General features: G+C 42.4%; 2 protein-coding genes across 8 annotated transcripts in view; both read right to left on the reverse strand.

Moving 5' to 3' along the window:
- The window catches only part of NCAPG2 (non-SMC condensin II complex subunit G2), a 60,161-nt gene extending 45,698 nt beyond the window's left edge, over window positions 1–14,463 (reverse strand). For 2 of the 4 annotated variants that reach the window (XM_066236576.1, XM_066236573.1), the window contains exons 1-7: window positions 14,380–14,463; window positions 12,989–13,242; window positions 11,316–11,435; window positions 7,762–7,950; window positions 6,905–7,019; window positions 4,422–4,576; window positions 2,852–2,986 (exon numbers count right to left, since the gene is read on the reverse strand). In XM_066236576.1, the coding sequence (XP_066092673.1) occupies window positions 2,852–2,986; window positions 4,422–4,576; window positions 6,905–7,019; window positions 7,762–7,950; window positions 11,316–11,393 (672 nt within the window). In that variant the 5' untranslated portion in view covers window positions 11,394–11,435; window positions 12,989–13,242; window positions 14,380–14,463. Of the gene's footprint in view, window positions 1–2,851; window positions 2,987–4,421; window positions 4,577–6,904; window positions 7,020–7,761; window positions 7,951–11,315; window positions 11,436–12,988; window positions 13,243–14,192 lie in introns of all 4 variants that reach the window. The other 2 variants (XM_066236574.1, XM_066236575.1) reach the window with 2 other exon arrangements.
- Window positions 14,464–17,929: 3,466 nt separating this feature from the next.
- ESYT2 (extended synaptotagmin 2) overlaps window positions 17,930–21,316 on the reverse strand; it is a 79,711-nt gene continuing 76,324 nt past the window's right edge. For all 4 annotated transcript variants that reach the window (XM_066237697.1, XM_066237696.1, XM_066237695.1 and 1 more), the window contains 2 exons: window positions 20,760–20,809; window positions 17,930–20,651 (listed from right to left, as the gene is read on the reverse strand). In XM_066237697.1, coding sequence (XP_066093794.1) covers window positions 20,606–20,651; window positions 20,760–20,809 — 96 coding nt within the window. In that variant the 3' untranslated portion in view covers window positions 17,930–20,605. The remainder of the gene's footprint in view (window positions 20,652–20,759; window positions 20,810–21,316) is intronic.

Consider the following 21,316-nt stretch of genomic DNA (forward strand, 5'->3'; position numbering starts at 1 on the left):
AGTCCATAAACATTTCACCTGGCTGTCACTGATGACTACAGAACTTAAATAAAAAATGCCTGAGCCTGACCAGGTGGTGGCACAGTGGATAGAGAATCAGCCTGAGACACCTGAGGATCCAGGTTCAAAATCCCGAGGTCACCAGCTTGAGCATGAGGTTGCTGGCTTGAGCATGGAATCATAGACATGGCCATTGGCTCGAGCAAGGGGTCACTGGCTTTGCTGGAGCCCACCCCCACCCCGTTAAGGCACAATTGAGAAAGCAACTAATGAACAACTAAGGTGCCACAATGTAGAATCGATGCTTCTTACCTCTCTCCCTTCCTGTCTGTCTGTCCCTATCTGTCCCTCTCTCTGTCTCTTGCTTAAAAAAATAAAATAAGAAAAAAGAATGCTGGATCTCACATTTTAGGGTGGGAATGGAATTAAACATCAGTTCATTTCATCTTTAATAATGAGAACACTGAGGACTTGTAAATTTAAGAGGCTAAGTAGTTGTGAAGCCAGAATTTTTAAATACATACAGTCCCCCAAGTTACAACTGGCATACATACACAAACCATGCTACCAGACCACACGTACAAACCTAGAGTAAGACTATTTACCCTCTGTGGAGTACAAAGAATACACCTACCAAGAATTTCCCTCAGAAACAGTACTGTGCCCTGGCCAGCTGGCTCAGTGGTAGAGCGTCAGCCCAGCATGTGGAAGTTCCAGGTTCGATTTCCAGCCAGGGCAAACAGGAGAAGCGTCCACCTGCTTCTCTACCCTTCCCCCTCTCCTTTCTCTCTATCTCTCTCTTCCCCTCCCGCAGCCACGGCTCCATTGGAGCAAAGCTGGCCCGGGAGCTGAGGATGGCTCTATGGCCTCCACCTCAGGCGCTAGAATGGCTCTGGTTGCAATGAAGCAACACCCCAGATGGGCAGAGCATCACCCCCTGGTGGGCTTACCAGGTGGATCCTGGTTGGGCACATGCAGAATTCTGTCTGTCTGTCTCTCTGCTTCTCACTTCAGAAAAATACAAAACAAACAAACAAAAGAAACAGTACCACTTCACCTGTCCCCAGCACACTGTCTATGGAATACTACAGAAACGCAACACACCTCACAAATGGCAGGGAAACCATGCAAGTAACAGGCTACTTTTTTATTTTTTTTAAAGTATTTACTGAAAGTTATTAGTCAGTAGAGTATAAGATATTTTTTGTTTATCCAGAATGACTGAAAACTGACCTAACCAAATTAATAACTTATTAAGACACTAAGTTTAGATATCTAAAATTCAAAAGAAAACGTCAGTTAGAAAACAGAAGTGGTAACACCCACAGGTATTTGCTTGTCTATGTCACACACTTAGCTGCGTGTTTGTACATCTATGCCATATACTATGCACACACATCCTTGTTACACAAACACAATTCATCAGTTACTACTTATGAACCCATGAAAACAAAGTTTGTGTCGGAACTCACTTAACATCTTGACTCTCTCCCAGATTTCCTAACAATTCTGAAGATTAAGGCACAGGCCACCTGCCTAGCATTTTTTTTTTTTTTTTTTTTTCTGCCTAGCATTTTTTAACGCCTAGCGTTTTTCAACAATGGTGATGTGATAACAGGAATAAGCATAATCAGAACACCTCCTGTGAGCTTGGCACCTGCCAGGTGCTGTGCTCAAGTTTCTATACATAGTACCTCCTGTGCTCCTTTTAGCTGCTGTTCCTACTTTACAGAAAGAAACACTGAGGCTTAAAGTGGTGTCATCAAGGCCAACCCCCATGAAGTGCACAAACAGAGATCTGAGCACAGACCCTCTGACACCAGAAGCTCAAGGTCTTGGTCAGTACAGTCAGCAATCACACACAACCCTTACAACTTGGCTGGCTGGGAGGGTGCCCTTCAGTGAGGGCCAGAGGTCAAACCCTATCTCTACCCTTGACTGGCAGATTCTCCATGTAGGAGCTCCTAAACTGGAGAAGTCTGTCCCCACCTCACTCAGGTAGGAGTGACAACTTCCTCCTTTGCTTCAAATGTGTCTCCCAGGCTACAAGCAATCAAGCACAAAGGCTGAATTCTAAGTACAAGCAAGTCTTCTTTGCAACCCTAGCACGGGAATACAGTTAGTGCTCAATAAACAACCACGGAAATACCCTTAAACGCACATCAGCACTGCCCACAGAACTATGCACACCACTCTGCAATTTTTAATTTTCCAATGGCCATTTTAATAAACATAATAAAAAATAAATTAATGTTAATTAACATTTATGTAAGCCAATGCAGAGATTGGCCATCTGTAGATATAATTCACACTAAGTTTGAATCTGTCTGTATTTTACACTTAAAGCCACAGTTTAGCCACATTTGATGGGCTCAGTAGCTACACATGGGTGTGACCACCAGAATGGATAGTGTAGCAGAGGACCAGAACCTCTCTTCGGATTTACTGAATAAGTAGAAAAAAAAAGATGAGAATACTGTGTGATCACAGTTTTAAGTATAAGCCAATTAACCTGAAATTAGGGCAGAGGGTCAGACCTACTTCATGGTTAAGTACTTTCTCAACCTTATTTTTAATCATTCTTAATTTAAAATGCAATCATGGTTCCTGTAGGATTCACACAGCCCCGTTACCATCTGATTTAATGATGAAAGAAACAATGACTTATAAAACATTTGCTTAGTACTGCCATTAGTAAAAATATAGTGCAATAAATAGAATAGCTCTTGATAGCTAAGATGATTCTTTCATTAAAACACTGAACACAGTACTAACAGCAACCACATAAACTTAGAGAAAACATCTATTAAAAAGCAGTTCACAAATAACCCAAAAAGAAAAACCTATTTACCTCTTCTTTCTTGATAAAATTAACACTTATGAAGCACTCAAGTAGCATATTTTTAATTTCTCTACTTTCCTCCAAATCATAATCAAAGCAATATAAAGCTTGATGAATATGCCAAAGCCGACTTATGTCTGCACCCTAGGAATGACAAAAGAAAAACAGAGTTTTTAATAAACAGTAAGGTCACATTTCAATTAACTATATGAATATTCTGTATCATGGTTACAATTCTAGATCATTTTCAAAAAGGAAGAATGACAAGAGAAAACAGACTTAAAAAGTTGCAAATGTCACTTGCAACTCTAGAGTATACTTTTTTAAAACAGGTGAAAGCAGAGACACTGATGCCCAGGAAAACTGCTGTCCAGCAGTTTTCAGCAACCAAGTCTGCACTGTCCAGTGCGACTGTCAGCCCACCAGGCTACGAAGCAACTGAAACAAGACTGGTGCAACCGAGGAACCAAACTTTGTCTTCTTCATTTTAAATTAAATTTGTATTTAAATAGCCCCGAGTGGCTACTGGCTACTGCAGTGAACAGCAGAGATGTCGAATATTAGGAAGATATGATTTAAAAGCTAAACAAAAATGGCCATAAACAGACTTTAAAAAAATAATAATGCCTTAAGGATAAATTCTGACATGTACAGGGGCTCTTCAATCACTCCTAGGGCCAGCAGGAAAAGCTAGATAGCTAGCTGAGGGTCCTATCATAAAAATGACAGCTCCTTGGAGGTAACAGTGAGACTCATATTGACGTAGGAACGTGAGTGGGCCTGAGCTATTGGCAGTGTGCATTAAGAGCTCCAAGTTCAAACCCACTGACATACGAAATTTCATTTCTAAAAATCTGCCAAAAGGAAAGAAACATGAGGTGGGAAATGTCAGAGAAATTCCTAAATATCCCTAAAACAACAATGATCCCCTTGGGTGATGGAATTGTGGATGATTTTTATCTTCCTCATTTTTACTTTTCTTCATTTGCCCAATTTTCAAAGATGAACATAAGTATCTGTTACAGTCTTAAATGGAGGGTGGGGGAGATGTTCTTTTTCTGGATTTCTGAACTGTATACCAAAGATTAAAGGATGAGAAACAGCCAAGCTATACTCGACCTTCAAACACGCTGTCTGTTGGTCCTCAGCCCTGGGCTACAGTCTGAAACAACCCCTCTCCACCCACCTTCCTGCCCATCGCCACGGTGTGGCACTGCAACTGGGTCCGAAGGCTCTGGCTGACTACTCCTGCCCCACTCTGTCCTCCGTCATGCACATCCCATCTATTCCAGTCTGGCATGGGGTCTGCCTTAGGACCACATGAACACAAGCAGCTACCCCATATTCCTGACTCAGGACTGCTGCTCCCTGCCTCTTTTTCAGCCTGAGCTCACATGGGAAGGTGGAAGTGGAGTAGTCACCTTGCAGCCATGAAATGACATGAGGGAGGACAGGACCACACATATGAAGCAGATGGAGTAGCCACTGTGGTCAGCCCACTCACAAGCAAACACAATTCCTAACTGGTATAAACATGCTCACTTTTTAAGTAAAGTACATATTTTACAAGCAAACATACTGTTTTCCTCTGGAGAGTCTTCCTGAGTAGCAAGATGAAAGCAGTCTTCCCCATGTCTTCTTTGGCAGGCAGGCCTTTCTCCCACCATGTTACACACAGACCCTGGATGGAGTGCTGCAGTTTTCGTTCAGAGTCGGGTAGTGCATATAAAATACCTAAAAGAGAGCCCAGTAACTGTCCCAATGGTGAAGTAAATCAATATTGGTTCAGATTCAATAGTATAAAGTAACAATTTTGAACGTTTTTCATCTCATGACACACATAAACTTATAACTAAAGTTCTGTGGTACACCAAAAATATTGTATTATATATTTTTGCCAGTCTGACCAAAAAAGTAGGTATAATTTTGATTCATTCATACAGAATGGCTATTATTGTGTTGGCTGTTGTCATTTTTTTATTTGAAAATCTAAGAAAAAAAGAGGTCAGTACCACTGACTAAAAAGTTAGGTTGCATGTTTTAAAAATTCTTGCAGAGCCCTGGCCGGTTGGCTCAGTGGTAGAACGTCGGCCTGGCATGCAGAAGTCCCAGGTTCGATTCCCGGCCAGGGCACACAGGAGAAGCACCCATCTGCTTCTCCACCCCTCCCCCTCTCCTTCCTCTCTGTCTCTCTCTTCCCCTCCCGCAGCCGAGGCTCCACTGGAGCAAAGATGGTCCTGGCGCTGGGGATGGCTCCTCGGCCTCTGCCCCAGGCGCTACAGTGGCTCTGGTCGCAACAGAGCGACGCCCCGGAGGGGCAGACCATCGCCCCCTGGTGGGCATGCCGGGTGGATCCCGGTCAGGGACATCCTCTCTGTCTGTCTCTCCCCGTTTCCAGCTTCAGAAAAATACAGGGAAAAAAAAAAAAATTCTTGCAGGACACCAGTGTGCCATGGCATATCAGTTGAAAACTGCTGGTATAGAGTTCTACTATACCTTATAAAGGTTTGCTAAGCAAATACTAGCTTATGTTTCACTTCCCAAAGATTTTTATACATTTATAGAATATAAATGATGTTAATTAAAAAGTTGTTTAATTAGTTATAAAAGTAGACCCAGTAAAATAGAGAACTTTAGAATAGGAAGCCTCAAAGAGGGCATGTTGCCCAAACTCCTAACTTCAGAGGCAGACATTGAGGCTATCCAAATGTAAGTGCAATGACACCATGTAGCAATTAACAACAGAGCCAGGTCAGGTCTGCTGATCACGATGCACTACAACCATCCCTCAGTGAGGTGGCCTCAAATTCTGGCTCATTGGTGAAAAATAGTAAAAGCAACTATTATAATGAGAACAAAAACTACAGTGCTTTTATTAACAGAAAAGCTCAAGAATTAAAATACTAATAATATGTGCCTATAATTATAATTCATAGATATATGAATGCCATTATATCAATGTAAAATTCCTGAATTTATGCAAAGTTGGGAACTACAATATCAACAGTATTATTTTATGAAATGGTTATTTGAAGATGGTGCAAATAAGCAAACTGGTGGTAACATTCACTGGGGGTTAATTTTATATTGATTAGGAATGACTTCTTAATAAGATACAATTTTAATGCAAGAATAAAACAGGGTACTACAGATACATGAACCAAGGGACAATAAGAATGACGAGCTTGCCTGACCTGTGGTGGCGCAGTGGATAAAGCGTCGACCTAGAAATGCTGAGGTCGCTGGTTCAAAACCCTGAGCTTGCCTGGTCAAGGCACATATGGGAGTTGATGTTTCCTGCTCCTCCCCCCCTTCTTTCTCTGTCTCTCTCTCCTCTCTCTCCCTCTCTCTTTCTCCTCTCTAAAAATGAATTAAAAAAAAAAAAGAATGATGAGCTTGCTGAGAATGTAACTCATGGAGCTACTCATGTTTACATAGTAGGGGTGAGGGTACATGAGAGCGCTCTCTTAAAAATCATTACTTAAAATTACTTTTATACCTATAAAATAATTTTATATACCATTTTATAATCACATCTCTTAGTTCATTTTACTGTTCCTCCTAAATTAATAACTATAGTTTTACAGTTAAGTTAAAACTTGAAAAGTATCTGGATATAAATTTTAGTATATAAAAACTTCCCTAAGAGTCAACAATCTCCTAAGGTCATGGTCATAACATTTTTAAAGAGAAAAGTTCAATGTCTAAATGTTTGGTTGAATTTAAACTACTGGCAGTAATCACCAGCTGAGAAATTTAGAATCAGGCCATTTTCCCTTAATAAGCTTTTATCATTGGTCCTGTAGGTCAAGTGAGACATACCTGAAAACCCTGCACACATAACAGTCAGTCGCTCAGTAATGCATATCTGTACATCTGAAACATCTATATGTGGCTTCAATTACTCAGGACAACCTTTGAAAGAACACTCAGAAGTAAAAGAGCTTGACTGCACATTGTGCCTTAACATTCCTTGGCTTCAACATCACCCTGGCTTTCTTATACAAAGTGTGGTATACACACCCCAATTCTAAACATGCCACACTTGAACAGTCTACTTACCATTTAATATAACAGCACACTCCAGTAAGGGCTCATAGTTCTCACTTTCATTTATTATAGACACAGAAGCAAGAATCACAGATGTAATTGCATGCAGTATTTCTAGAGTTTTTTTCTATAACAAACAAAAAAATTCAAAGTACAAGTGAATTAAAATCAATGTAAAATTCAACTTTTAGGCCCTGGCCAGTTGGCTCAGTGGTAGAGCGTCGGCCTGGCATGCAGGAGTCCCGGGTTCGATTCCCGACCAGGGCACACAGGAGAAGCGCCCATCTGCTTCTCCACCCCTCCCCCTCTCCTTCCTCTCTGTCTCTCTCTTCTCCTCCCGCAGCCAGGGCTCCATTGGAGCAGGGTTTGCCCAGGCGCTGGGGATGGCTCTGTGGCCTCTGCCTCAGGTGCTAGAATGGCTCTGATTGCGGCAGAGCGACGCCCCAAGATGGGCGGAACATCGCCCCCTGGTGGGCGTGCAGGGTGGATCCCGGTCAGGCACATGCGGGAGTCTGTCTGACTGCCTCCCCGTTTCCAACTTCAGAAAAATATAAAAAAATAAAATTAAAAAAAATTCAACTTTTAAAATATAAAACTTACTAAACTTATAAAAATCAGGCCACACTTCTAGCTTATTCTAAAAAGTGAATTAAAATTGAATACAAGCAAGTCAGTTGTCCAAGAAGCACAGCATTATTGACTACTGGATTAATAATGGTAGAATTATAAAAGTTTAAACCTACAATGAATAAACTTCTACTACTCTTGACTTCAAACTTTAAATTTTTCTTAACTTAAAATTCAACTATACACAATAAAAAACTATCTTTTAACAAAGGAAAGAAAATATTTTGAAAGACCAATACTACCATTTTTGAACTGTGGTCAGTTTCCATATTGTCTTCACCCTGGGCTTCCCCAGTCTGCCACTCCTCCACTGGGCTTTCTAACAACACATCTGTTAATAACTTCTTCAGCCTCTGCCATAGCTCTTCCTTCTGTTTCCTTGATAGTTCATCTAGTAATTCATTTAGGTTGAAAGGGTCAGAGGCATCTTCCTATAAAATAAATAGTGTTACATTTCAAACACAAAATATTAGTTCAATCCTTTTCACAATGGTGTTAAAGGAAAAGTTTAACTGCTAACTTAGTTACAAGTTCAAGACTTTGGTTATACTTTTCAAAATCCATTCCTACAAGGTAAAGTAGAAGATTTCTCCTCCACCTACTCAGCTCCAGTATCCTAACCTTTGAAGTTTTAAATTTCACCCACTTGGCAAAATCCTCCCTAAAACCAATGTCCACCATTTCTAGGCCTATAATTAGGTTACAGAGTGTGCTAGTGCTAAAATAATAGTGCAGCCAGGCCAACTGATTGTACTTTAAATTTCTCATCTCCAGCCCAGCTTGAGCTCAACAACTACCTTCTAGCCATCTGTAAACATCATTCTCTGCCATTAGCCAATGAGACTTTCAGAACTCCTCAGCTATCCCTAAAACCACTGAGCCCACCACCACTTCCTCTTACTTTGAGCAGATAACCTCATCTACTCTTTGACATGGGAAACAGGAACCACTATCAAAGGGCAGCGAATCCAGCTTAGAATGACTCCCAGTAGACAATCTGAGTACCAAAATAGTGATGGTTGTGAGTTATAGCCCATGAATAGACTAAGAATCAATGGGGCCATACTAATAATACACACATGCATACACACATACAAATAACTAGTAGCACCAGCACACTCTAGAATGCCAATGGATAAATACAAGAAATATGGGATTGGAAAAATCACTTTTTTCTTTCTTTTTTTTTAAAGTGAGATTAGGGAGACAGACAGGCTCCCACATACATCCCGACTGGGATCCACCCAGCAACCTGTCTGAGGCCAGTGCTCAAATCAGCTGAGCTATACCTCAGTGGCTGACACTCAGATCAACCAAGCTACTAGCTGGGAAAGGGGAAGAAAGAGAGAAAAGGAGCAAAGAGAGGGGAAGAGAAGCAGATGATCACTTCTCGTGTGTGCCCCGACCAGGGATCAAACCTGGGACATCCACATGCTGGACCGATGCTCCATACACTGAGCCGACCGGCCAGGACCAGAAAATCACAGCTTTAGAGACATTATGGTAATAACTGATTCATGCAAGAATCATCAGTGAATGCTAAACCCAGTGTGTTCAAGTATGATGAGGAGAAACAGGGTGGTTACCTAGTCTCAACTTACTTCCCCACAGGTTATGTATTAATTATGAAGCTTCAGTAGAGAGATATGGTGGACACCAACCCTAAGCAACAATCAGAATTACAGCACCAACAATGGAGCACTGACACCACGTGTTCCTCCATGGCATATTCCTGCCAAAACACATACAATGAATTTAATCATATCATCAAACAAATACAAACTGAAGGATACTCTTCAAAACTGTCAAGTTATGAGAAATAAAGTAAGGCTGAGAAACTCTCTGGGTTAAAAAATACCAATAGGTGATGACAACTGCATGCAATGTGCAATACTGAGTATGTACTGTAGGTAACAGTCATTGCACCACTGTCAATTTCCTGACTTTGAGGTTTTCATTGTGATTATATATGAGAATAACTATGTTGTAGAAAGAGGCACATGGAAATATTTAGGGATAATGAGGAACAGTGCTGACAACTGGCTTTAATAATTCAGAATCTGGTCAATTCAAAGAATGACAGAAAAATGTGACCAAGCTGAGTATCAGGCATGCAGAAATCCTATGCATAGTCCTCAGCTTCCCCTTAACTATGCCATTATTTAACCCCTACAGGGTATCTTCTCCACCGTAACTCAAATACCCTCCTCTCAATGAGTCCACACCTGACCTGCCCAGCTGCACTGGCCTCGGGTCTTTGCATGCCCCCCAATCTCATGGCCCTCTCAGATCCCTGGCCAAACCTGTCATCCCACCCTCTCTACCTTGCATCACTATAGTACACACCTGTCTTGTTTCTCTCCCTCTAACCTAGAACGTAAACTCCATTTGGACAGAAACTTTGCTTTGTGTGCACTGTACTCCAGACTCCAGAGGACAGCCTGTCATACAGAGGACTCTCAAGACATATTAAACTCTTCTGAGTCCTCCTACTCCCTACCCTGAATAAGTTCTGCTCCAACACACTTATTTTAAAAAGTAAATTTATTCCAACACAATTGATTTGTGAAGAGACAATTTGAGCAAAAGATGTATTTCTGGTTTTCTCATGTGGGATTTTGTCACCAGGTGAATTCAGAAAATTGTACCTGCTGAGTAGAGACATAAAATCATGCAAAACATACACACCCTAAACACCCATCTCCTAATTCAACCACCATTATGAAGGGCACAGCCTCTTCACTGCTTCCTGCCTCTTGTGTACCTCTCTTCAATCTATTTTCCACGTGCAGCTAAAGGAGTATTTCCAAAAGGTAGCTCTTATTTTTCTGTCTATCTCTTCTGCCCCACTAGTTTTCTCTCCCTTTTGTTCTCTCACACACAGGTCACTGTCAGCTAAAAGTCCCCATGCCTATCAGGATAGTTTCAACTACATCACATGGTAAAGAAAGCCAGGGCTCAGCTCTTGCCTCCTCCTCACCCTGCATTTCTATACACTACCCCTACTGAACCTTCAAGGTCAAACACAATGTACTTTAGACTGGCTAAGTTTTAACGTACTTTCCAGAGCTTAGCTTCCATAGCTTTTCTGCTATAAAAGCAGTCCGGGGCTGGATCTCTCACACTCCTCTATCCTTGCCCCTTACTCTGTTGTAGGTACACACCTGGATCCACAACACTGTGAATAACCTGAGGACAAAGAACTATCTTGTCTTCTTATTTCTTCATACTGCCACCATTCATGTAGTAAAAAACAATAGCCTGACAGGTGGTAGAGCAGTGGATAGTGTCAACCTGGGACACTGAGGTTCCAGATTCAAAACCCTGAGGTCACCAGTTTGAGCGTGGACTCATCTGGCTTGAGCTCAGAGTCACTGGCTCAGCAAGAGCCCTGCCCCAGGTCAAGGCACATATGAGAAGCAATCAGCGAACAACTGAAGTTCTGCAACTGCAACTACGAGTTGATGCTCCTCATCTCTCTTACTTCCTGTCTCTTCTCCCTCCCTCACAAAATAAATAAATAAATGAACAAATATTTGTTAAGAGAAACACTGTGCATTATCTCACCTAGCTTAGCATCCTCACAGCATCTCTCTTAAAAGAAAGTAGGAAACACAATTTGTGAGTAGCTGTCCACCAGCAGGTTTGTATTAGTACAGTTTCTGTCTTATTTTTTAAATAAAACTTGGTCCCTAAGGATTTGCTGAGATGACTATATTTCATTTATGGACATAATTTTAGAAAACTGTTTTACAGTAACAGTTAAAATCATAATAAAGCTAAACATAAAACTTACATCAAGCTGAATAAACTGTAAAAATTCTCCAATCAGCTCCTTAGACACTGCTTGAACAAATATTTCACGTTTTTCCATGACAGATGAAGCTGCGTCTTATATGGCATTTACTCTGTAACCCTAGTGGAAAACACAAGCACATGAAAATTTGCAATTGCAAACATATCTTCTTCTACGAGATGTAATTTGGTACTAAAACCCAAAACTGCAAGGAAATCGCCCTACCACATATGGCAGATAGTTTCTAACAATATTCTGACACAAATTGACTTCTATCTAAGATAATTTGCTATTTTCATTACTAAGGATAGTATCAACATTAACATTGTTATTATTGTTAATGAAATTGTCAACTAAGGAAAGAGAAACCCACATGGCCCCAGGAGGCACACCTTAGTACCCCTACCAGGTGCTGAGGCAGGTCTGCATCAGCTCAGCAAACAGACTGATCCTTACTGCTAAATTGTCAAGACTCTCCCTTTCCAAAGGGCCTCAGGAAAATGCCAGTCACAGCTGCTTGTTTTTCAGTGTGGCAGAGGGTCACCTGGGAGCTCATTAGTGTGAGCATCAGGTGTGCCCAAACCCAGCACACTGCCACCCACCCATGCGGGAACCAGAGCTCAGGGGTTGGAACTGTGCCATCTCCTTCCTAGCCTGTGTCCCTCAGTAAACCCTGTTTTCCACTGTCATTACCTTAACTAGCTGTGCCCTATGAGAAAGACACCAACCCAGAGAGGAAGGCACAGACAAATGGTAGAATACAGAGGGGTGGGCAAAAGTAGGTTTACAGTTGTTCATACGGAAAGAGACAGGTAGATTACGATTATTTTACAATAATCGGTTTATTTACAAAAAAAAAAAACAAAACAAAAAACAAAAAACCCTCACAATGGCACAGTAAACCTACTTTTACCCACCCCGTACATGCAACAGGACCCCTCACTTTAAAAATAAAAACCAGCCCTGGCCAGATAGCTCGGTTTGTTAGAACACCCTTCCAAAGCTCAGAGATTGCCAATTGTTGTAGTAATACAATGTTATAGTAAGTAAATATAGAAAAATATAGAAAAACATGGAAGATATAAAAAAGTAATTAAGATATAATATTAAAGTCAATTAAGGAAACTAAAAGTTATGCCATCTGGATAGGAATTAATATAGTGTGTACAAATATGATAGACTCTGACTTTTGAGCAGGGCCCAGTTAGTGTGTGTGTGAAGTTATACATAGATAAGAAATATCTTGATGTCATAACTCTGTAAGTTAATATAAACAAGAAGCTTCCCTAGGAACACCTTAGTGGCTTGATGTGACATTTCAGTAGATGAAGATAAAAAGGGCTCCCTATGAGAAACTCCCTTAGTGGCTTGATGTGACATTTCAGTAGATGGAAAATAAAAAGGGCTCCCTATGAGAAACTCCCAAAAAGGTGGGTGATAATCCTGTAGATCGACACCTGTTAGAAGGCATTGATCAGAAAAGGTATTAAAGCTAAGGGCCTCCCTGCTGCAGTAGTGGCCCAGACTCCAGTGTTGACCTGAACGGTCTCCATGCCACTCTGACCAAGGACAGCCGAGAGGAGCACACACCAACGAGACCCCCTTAAGCTGTGCCTAGGCATGCCAAAAGGATTTGTGAGCAATAAACTGCCTGTGTGATTCTTGCAACTCACTTATGTGTGTGTGGTCGTGTCTTTCTTCCAATGGCAGTCGGTATTGGCACTGATGAGTAGAATCCTCATAGCCGCCTCAACAGTAGTATTGAGGAGGGTGCCAGCCCTGCTGATAAGCAGCAGTTGTCCCACTATGCCAGGAAGTCCAATCAGGGACACCTGATCAACATAGAATTTGGGTTCTCCTGGGACAGCAGTTCCACTCCCAGTCTGGGCACTTACAGGAGCTGATCAGCGTTCCTGTCTCTCTCTTGCTAAAATTTAAAAAAAAAAAAGAAATTAAACAATGAAAATGCAGAGGTGGGATCAAAGGGACCAGAGGGAAAGCTGGCAGGGGGAAACCAGAAAATGGGATCAGGAAGGGAAAGAGATTAATGAAATTATACATAACAGCATTATAGAAAACAGGACAGCAAATCCTGGAAGGAAGGAGGAAAGGCATTGGGGAGAGGGGCATAAGGGGAAGTCGAGGGGGAATAAGGAGGTGGGGGGGAGATATATTCGGTGGGACACTTGAATCTATGTAAACATAATTAAAATTAAAATCATAAAAAAAATGACTGGTAGAGGCCCCAAACAAACAAAACAAAACAAAAAAACAAAAGCAAAAAAAAAACAACAATGAAAATCTGCACCGTTATACGAGCACTACGGAAAATAATTACGGGGACCAAGAGCCACGTTCAGCATAAACCCCCAAATCTGAATTACACCAAACGAAAGTGGAAAGGAACTTCCGACATCAGTCCCGGCGAAGTCGGGCCACTCTTCCCTCACATGGGGCTGAGCCGCGGCTGGGCGACTAGGAATGGACAGCATCGACTCACCGCTTTCACGAAGCCAGGACTCCCTCCAGCGCCCGCGGCCCGGCCGAGAAGCGCGCGCTCCGCCCCGACGCCGGGACGACTCTGCGCGGTGAGGCCGGTCCAGGTGCGCACCGGCTCCCAGTCCGTTCCCGGCTACCGGCCGCACCCTCACCCACCGCCCAGCGCAGCGAGGCTGTGCGGGACCCGCTCACCGGCGCTCACGCTCCAGCCCTCCCGCGGACGCGACCCGTCACCTCCCCACAGAGACAGAAGCTCGACAGCGGGTTCCCCGGGGCGCACAAGCCCAGGCACCTCCTCCCCGCGCCGGCCGCGCGGCCCAGGCTGGGGTGCTCCTGCGGGGTCGGTCCCGGGTCTGGGCCCGGGTCGGGAGTCCTTACCCGCGGGTCAGCCCGGAGGGAAGGCACGGGCATCGCACAGACGGGACGCGGTCCTCAGACGCCGGGCCGCGGGTTCGGGCGCGGCCCGTGCAGAGACTGCGGTCCTGGGTGGCACGACCCACTCAACCCCCGCCGTTTCCCGGACCCTTTTCCAGAACGTCTGCCGTCGAGCGACCCTGGCCCTCACCTCGTCCTCAGGACCGCCGTTTCCCGCGCTCGGACCAGATTCAAAACCGCCCGCCCGCACCCGCCACGGTCTCCGCCTGCCCGCGCGTCACGACGCGCTGCTCTCGCGAGAACCCTCCCGTGAGCGTTCAGGCCCCGCCCACATGCCCTCAGCGACCAACGCTAGAGCCCCGCCCACCACCAGGGCCCCGCACGCTCCAGCCACTTCCGCACCCTGCGGCCCCGCCTTCTCCACTCGAGCTCGTATCCTGGCAATTTTAATCTGACATCAAAATTAGTTTTATCTTTGGCTTAAACGGATAATTATAAAGAATGAAATCTGAATCCTCTCACCAGTGGACACGGGGACCACCTACTCCCTTTCTGCGCAGCACCCCCCCCCCTTTTCATTCCTGAATACGGACGCCCTCAGGTCTGGCCCACTTTTCACTCTGGACTTTCTTGACAACTGTCGCCCATCGGAGGTGTCCACTCCCACCTTTGAATCAACGATTCCACGTGCACACTTCTGAGCTCAGGCGTTCCCACAGCTCGCTGCACGGGCTGTGGACACATGCAACAAAAATTGGGACCTCAGTTGCCCCTCCCGTCTGCTTAATTACGCCCCTTTCACTCTTTCTAACCCACTTTACTTAGCTATCTCTTCCTGCAGTCTCTGCTCCTGATTAAGAAATTGATAAAACAGGGTGAGTTCTGAAGCCATACTGCCTGGAAGATCCAGCTACCCTGTGACCTTGGACAGGACACTGAAGGACTCAGAGCTTCATTTTCCTCAAATTTAAAGCTTGGAGGCATGCTTGCCAGTCCCGGAATGCACCTGTCTTGACCCAACAGAACAAATGCCAGCTTCCTCCAAAGCCCTGCTCAACTCCACCCTCCCAGGAGCATTTCCAGGCCCTTGGCCTCAGTCAGTCCCAAGTCTTCAGCCTAAGTTTGGCACATTTCAGCAGCTTGAAGAAAATGTTTTCTGAATGAAGTATGAGATGAGATCATCTCTTAAACTGAAACCTTAAAATGTAGTAATGAGAAAAGGACTATAGAGTTAAAATTGGATCCCATGGCAAGGCAACATAAACTAAGGCTGCAACATATAGACAAAAGGGTATAATAATACTTGGCTAAAATAAGGACCAAGTGTAAAAAGTTCATTTTTAAAAACTTAGCTTACTTTTTATTGGGAAAATAAGTCACATGGCTCAAATAAAGAAACCACTGTTAACCGTTTCCTGAATATCCATCTAGAAATATTTTCTGCCTCATAAAAAAAAATACATAATGTGTAGTAATCTAGTCATGATTTTAACTGGGAAAAGGAGCTATGATACGTGGTTACTGGTTAGGAACTTAAAAACTAGTGCAGGGCTGATAAAAAAGCATTTCTCAGATACTCTGGGCAAATCCACAGGGTGGAGCAGAGTTAAGGAAGGAATGGGCTGTCCTGATCACCAAGAGCTAAACAGGACACTAACCCACAACTTGAGTCACAGATTCTGAGAAAGGGGGAGGGCTCCTGGCTAATCAGGAGGCAGCTGCAAAGACATTTCCTTCCTTTTGTGGTTTTACACTGTACTGTCTCTAAAAGTTTGAACTTGGGAAATGTGCATATATTTGAGCAACAATTAAAGGAAAAGTACTCAGAAGCTTGAAGCCCACACCTGTCCCCTTCCCTGGGAACAGGTCCAGTAGGCTCTGCGGGACACCTGTAGTGCCCTCGAATGAGTGATCCCTTCAGGGAAACACCAGAGAGAGTGTGGGACAATGAAGGCTGGGCATCCACGGTAGATGCACATTGTTTTGTTACCCCCTTCCCAGGTGAATGGAGACACAAGGGAGGGTGAAGTGAGACAGGTGAGCTGAGTACACAGAGCAGAGCCCTTGGGAGTTTATCCTTCTCTCTCCTGGGTTGCAATTCCTTAACACCATTGGGGGACTTTCCTTACAGGAATCTGTGTGCATGTACCTTCTGGGAATGATGACCTTAGGAAGGTTGAAGGGGAAATGTAAGCTATCCGCCTTCCTCCTGGGTTGGTGGGGAGGAGCAGCACCTCTTGGGGAGACCACCACAAAGCAGGGTAACTCAAGGAGACAGATGGTCAGGGGCAAAGCATTCTCAGCCATGGTCCATTAATAATTTCTTGAGCAGCTTATAATAGTATGAAGCCTAGACCTTCTCCAGGCCAATTAGGTCAGATGACTGAGGGGTATAGCTGGGCATTAGTATTTTTAAATTAGTATTAGGGCCCCCACATGGTCCTAATGTAAAGGTTAGAAGTCCATCTCAGAAAAGATTGAGAAGACTTAGTGGCACAAGTGTGAAATCAAACATGCTAATGTCCAAGGTTATGCTGAACCCAGTAACAGAACACTGGACTGTGGGGTAAGATGCCTAGTCAGGATGCTTCTGAGCCAGACACCCAGCATAAGACATGCTCAAAGTCCTTCCAAAGGTGGATATAACCCAATGTCCACCAAGAGACAGATGGACAACCAAGATGGGAGTCCATCCATACCCTGGAGTACTACTGAGCCATGAAAAGGAACAAGGCTCTGACACATTCTATCATGGATGATGGGGAAGGGGGCCCAGGGCAGGGCTGCAGTACCCACTCAGCTGAAACCAATAGCAAATCCTGACAGACTAGGTATACTAGAATTTAGCTTTTAGTTAAAATTATTAAACTAGCCCTTCTTTGCTACATTGGAATGCAGTCATGTCCTGGAGCCTGGAGCCTGTCTGTATAAAGCAAGTTCCAGGGAAGTCTGTAAAGATACACTTTACTTAAGATAATAAAAGAATGTAGGCTGTTAAGCATAAGATGTATAGCTGTTTTATCTCTTTAAGATAACAGCACTTACAATGCCAAAATGTCTTGCAGAATTCTGTAAGCAGAAAGATCACCTGGCCAGTTATGAGACCCCCAGACTTCTCTGGCTTAATAAGTCAGAGAGTTGTTGAAGCTTGACAAGGAGTAACTTATCAGCAGAGCCCAGAACTCCAAGCCCCTTACTCATGACCATTTGTGGCTTTTTGCCTTTAAAACCCCCAATTATAAGCCACTGAGGTGTTTGGGTTTTTAGGCAATGGTTCCTGTTTTCCTTGCGTGACACCTGTAATGAAGCAACTTGAATTCCTCCACTGCAGTTCTCGATGCTCAGTGATAGCTCTGCCAAGTGCTGGATGGACAAAAGTGTCAGTCACCCCAACTTCAGCACTGGACACTCCAGTGTTTCCCCTCCACTGTTCAAAACAGCCCCTATTTCATTACTTATCAGTGCTCAGGTTACAAAGCACATGTGAGGATTGTGTTTTCTACTCATAATTATCTTTCAGAAGGGTGGTTTTTGAAACCCACGGTCTGAGGTGGGCAGATGAGGGCCCAAATAACATGGAAAAAGAGGAGTAATACACTATCAAATGCAGTGCTTTTGAAAATGGAAGAATTCACAAAGAACAAATATAAACAGCATCCTATATTTACTTTTCACATTATCTGGTGCCACACTAGAATTTTCATTTCAAAAGACAAAGGAAAAACAAATCACAAGGGAGCTAACATAAAAGTTTTATTGAATAAATACATGCAACATCATGTAAAATTAGCTGAACACAAAGGACCGTCTCTAGTAAACACCCTTCTGTAGTTTTCCATTTGCAGTAGTGACCACTAGAAGTGGGGTCAGAGGGACACCACAGATTAAATGCACAGACACATATTTGCATTTGGCTTATGTTCTTGAAAAAGCAAGGCTGAACTCTGGATGAAGAGTATCCATAGATGGAATTCTTAGAGTACAGAATATCAATTCTACAATGTTTTTGTTTTCATCTCAAGTTTGAAAACAACACCTCTATACATCTGTTATTTTAAGGCAAAGGACAAGCAACCAACATGTATCCACTAACCATTCAAATTCAGTTAAGTGAATTTCCCAACACTGGTTTGGATCAGTGTAGAAAAGTTCAAGTCCCCCTTTCCTAGATGAATCGATCATGAAGAATTACAAACGAACATGCTGAGGACTAGGAGTGTCCTCCATCGCCAGGAGTGCCGAGTCTGGCCTCAATGGCGAGTCTTATGCTTTCCCACAGAATAAGAGAGATCCCTTTTGTTCACATTGCCACAGTAAGTCAGAATCACAGCGGGGAGATGTTTCAGTAACCTTAGAACCATCCCTTCCTCTCTTTCTTCCCTCTGTGAGGAGCCTGGGAGCCTGCAGGTGGGTCACTGTATCAGAAGGTGAGACATTGTGTGGCCAACAGGCTTTGTATGGCCTTTTTTATTTCAACCTGCTTTGCCTAACTGCTTAAAATAAGCATTCCATCAAGTAAAATACATATTGACTTCATGAAGCACATGGTTGCAAAAGCCAAAAACTTAAGATGTTGGCAGAAAATTATTGGTATGCTAAATTTGAGTGTTTCTTTTCTATTATAGACTATGCCAGAAACCCTTCAACAGACCAAATTTTTAAAACATTTTCAGTAAGTCTGGTATCCTAGGCAGGCAGCTAGATTTAGTAATTTCCTGTCTTTCTCATGCTACTAAAATAACAGTTAAGAGCTCTGAGTGCATATATGTTCACATGTTTATCAATATATTCATAAAATTCTTCCTGTACATTAAATAGGAAAGTGAAATCAGACTAGTCTTTATGATTACATGAAGAGTGTTTGTGAAGCTATAAACTTCATTATAAATAAAACCAAAGTAAAACAAGTTAAAATCTGCTGAAAGGCAGAACTGTGCAGAAGTGACAATCAGCGTCCACCACAGGCACTTTGGTGTATTTGGTCACATGAGCAGTCCAGAGCCCATGAAATGATTTATGGTGAGAGCTCCCATTTCAATCACAAAGCTCTCTTTCCCCAATACATTTATATTTAATTATAGAAAGTTCTGCAGCTAACAAAGTCACTTGCTTCATATAGCACACATCCTTTAACCCTCTCTCTGCATGTGTGCATCCTCTGTTTGCAGGCACACACAACTCATGACTCTGTCACAGGATACTCTCAGGAATATAAAACATGCTTTTAATAACCAAAGCAGAAAAATATATTCCAAAATAAAAACTGTGCAACAATATTTCAATACTGAGGTCAGCTGTGGCATAAGGAAACCCAGGAAATGGTGAGTCACATCCAAACGCCGTCATTCCGACACCCTGAGCCCTGTGGCAGCCTATGCGTTAAGAGCAGAATGGAACTGAGTACCAGCTCAGGCCACCTGTTCTGTGCCTGCTGTCACACTGACTAATGAATGCATTAGCTATGGTTTTTAACACAATTTGCTATCTACTTTCTCCAATTTAGTTCATAACCTTTATCATGACACTGTGAGCTTTTCTTTCTATATAGCCTGGGAAAACACAGAGAATTAACAAAGCTCACTGCTAACACTAAAAATCTGTATTATATTTTAGAAAAAGATAATTGTATATATGTGTACTATTTCATGAATAAGTTATAAGCAATTTTAAAAACTTAAAACATTTTCATTTTATGTAAGAAATTTCAGATTAGTACACTATGATTTATGAACCATGACAATTCTAATATTCTATGCAACTTAGGTATAAACATTTTTTCCTTATAAGCACTTCAACTTCTCAATAATATATCTTTATAGTTATAAAAGTGTTAATATTTTGAATATTTTCTTTCATTGATAACATGGGCAGAAATATACTAATATTTAATAATCTTTCAGCTTCCATTTTTTAAAAAAAATGCAAAATAACATTTTCTGAGAACATTTTCTGGCAAAGACAAAAATGATTATTTGTCATAAGAATTTAATAAGTTTTAGAAGAAAAAATATATATTTCCTTAAACCATTTCCTTCTGAATTCAAATCAACATGTAGAGATTATAAAAAATAGAGTATTTACATGGCACAGTGTGCCTCAGTGATATACAAAACAAGGCATCAATGAAGCATATACACATATCTGCCTCCTAGACATACAGCTTAACACAGCACAACAATGACCACTATCCTACTGTACACTGTAATAGCTAAAAGAAGGCAAACATACAAAATTTAACAATAACATTGGCCATATATGCCTACCTAAAATGTCCACATTTTATAAAACAATCAAGGTATGTCTAGCAAAGAACATGAAGTATAAAAATAGCATCAGTGCATGGGGGGAGGGCACCTCCCAAGCACGTGGAGTCAGGCAGATAGATACATCAGGGAGCTCCTCACGCCCAGCGCAGCCTATGTCACCATGTGTGGTCTCGTCCCATCTTCTGTGAGATCATACCTGACAGCACAGGGAGATGACAGCACATAGGTGGTCAGTGTGGACAGTGTTAATAAACACACTCAGGGTTCTCTGTCTATGGTTGGTCATCTATGGTAGGACACTCACCACTGGGTCCAGCCTTTGGCCAGTTCTTCAGATGCCAGAGCAACCAGCACCTGTGGATTAAGTCACAGGTAAGAGTGGGCTGAAGAAATTCCCTCAGACCTTTACCACTTCTCCCAATCTTTCCAATCCCCTCCTCCTATTTCAGTCTGCAATATGGAGCTCTCCGTTATTTTGAGTCTCTCATTTTTTAATGTTCTAACCTAGGATCCACCTATGAACTATATGATTGTTCCTATCTAAGAGGTCCTTCCTGTATCCATCAGTCTTAAAATTAGGTTATTATGAAATGTCAACAGAGGTATTTTATAGAAATAGTGGTTCATGGGCCATTAATGGCAGCATATTTGATGTAGATTATCTGTACATGGCATCTATAATTCAAAATCTCACTTCCCTAATTTAATTTCTATGCACATTATTAAAGGATAAACAATCTTATGCAAGAGTTAAATGTGGATATAGACAAAGACTAAAAAAATTCAGAGAAATAAAGCCAATAATTTGTTAGTAAAAAAAACCAGCTGGTTAGTTGAGGAGGTAGAATTGTAAGAGAATAT

Source organism: Saccopteryx bilineata, chromosome 6 (genome assembly GCF_036850765.1).
Source record: "Saccopteryx bilineata isolate mSacBil1 chromosome 6, mSacBil1_pri_phased_curated, whole genome shotgun sequence".
Taxonomy (NCBI): Eukaryota; Metazoa; Chordata; class Mammalia; order Chiroptera; family Emballonuridae; genus Saccopteryx; species Saccopteryx bilineata.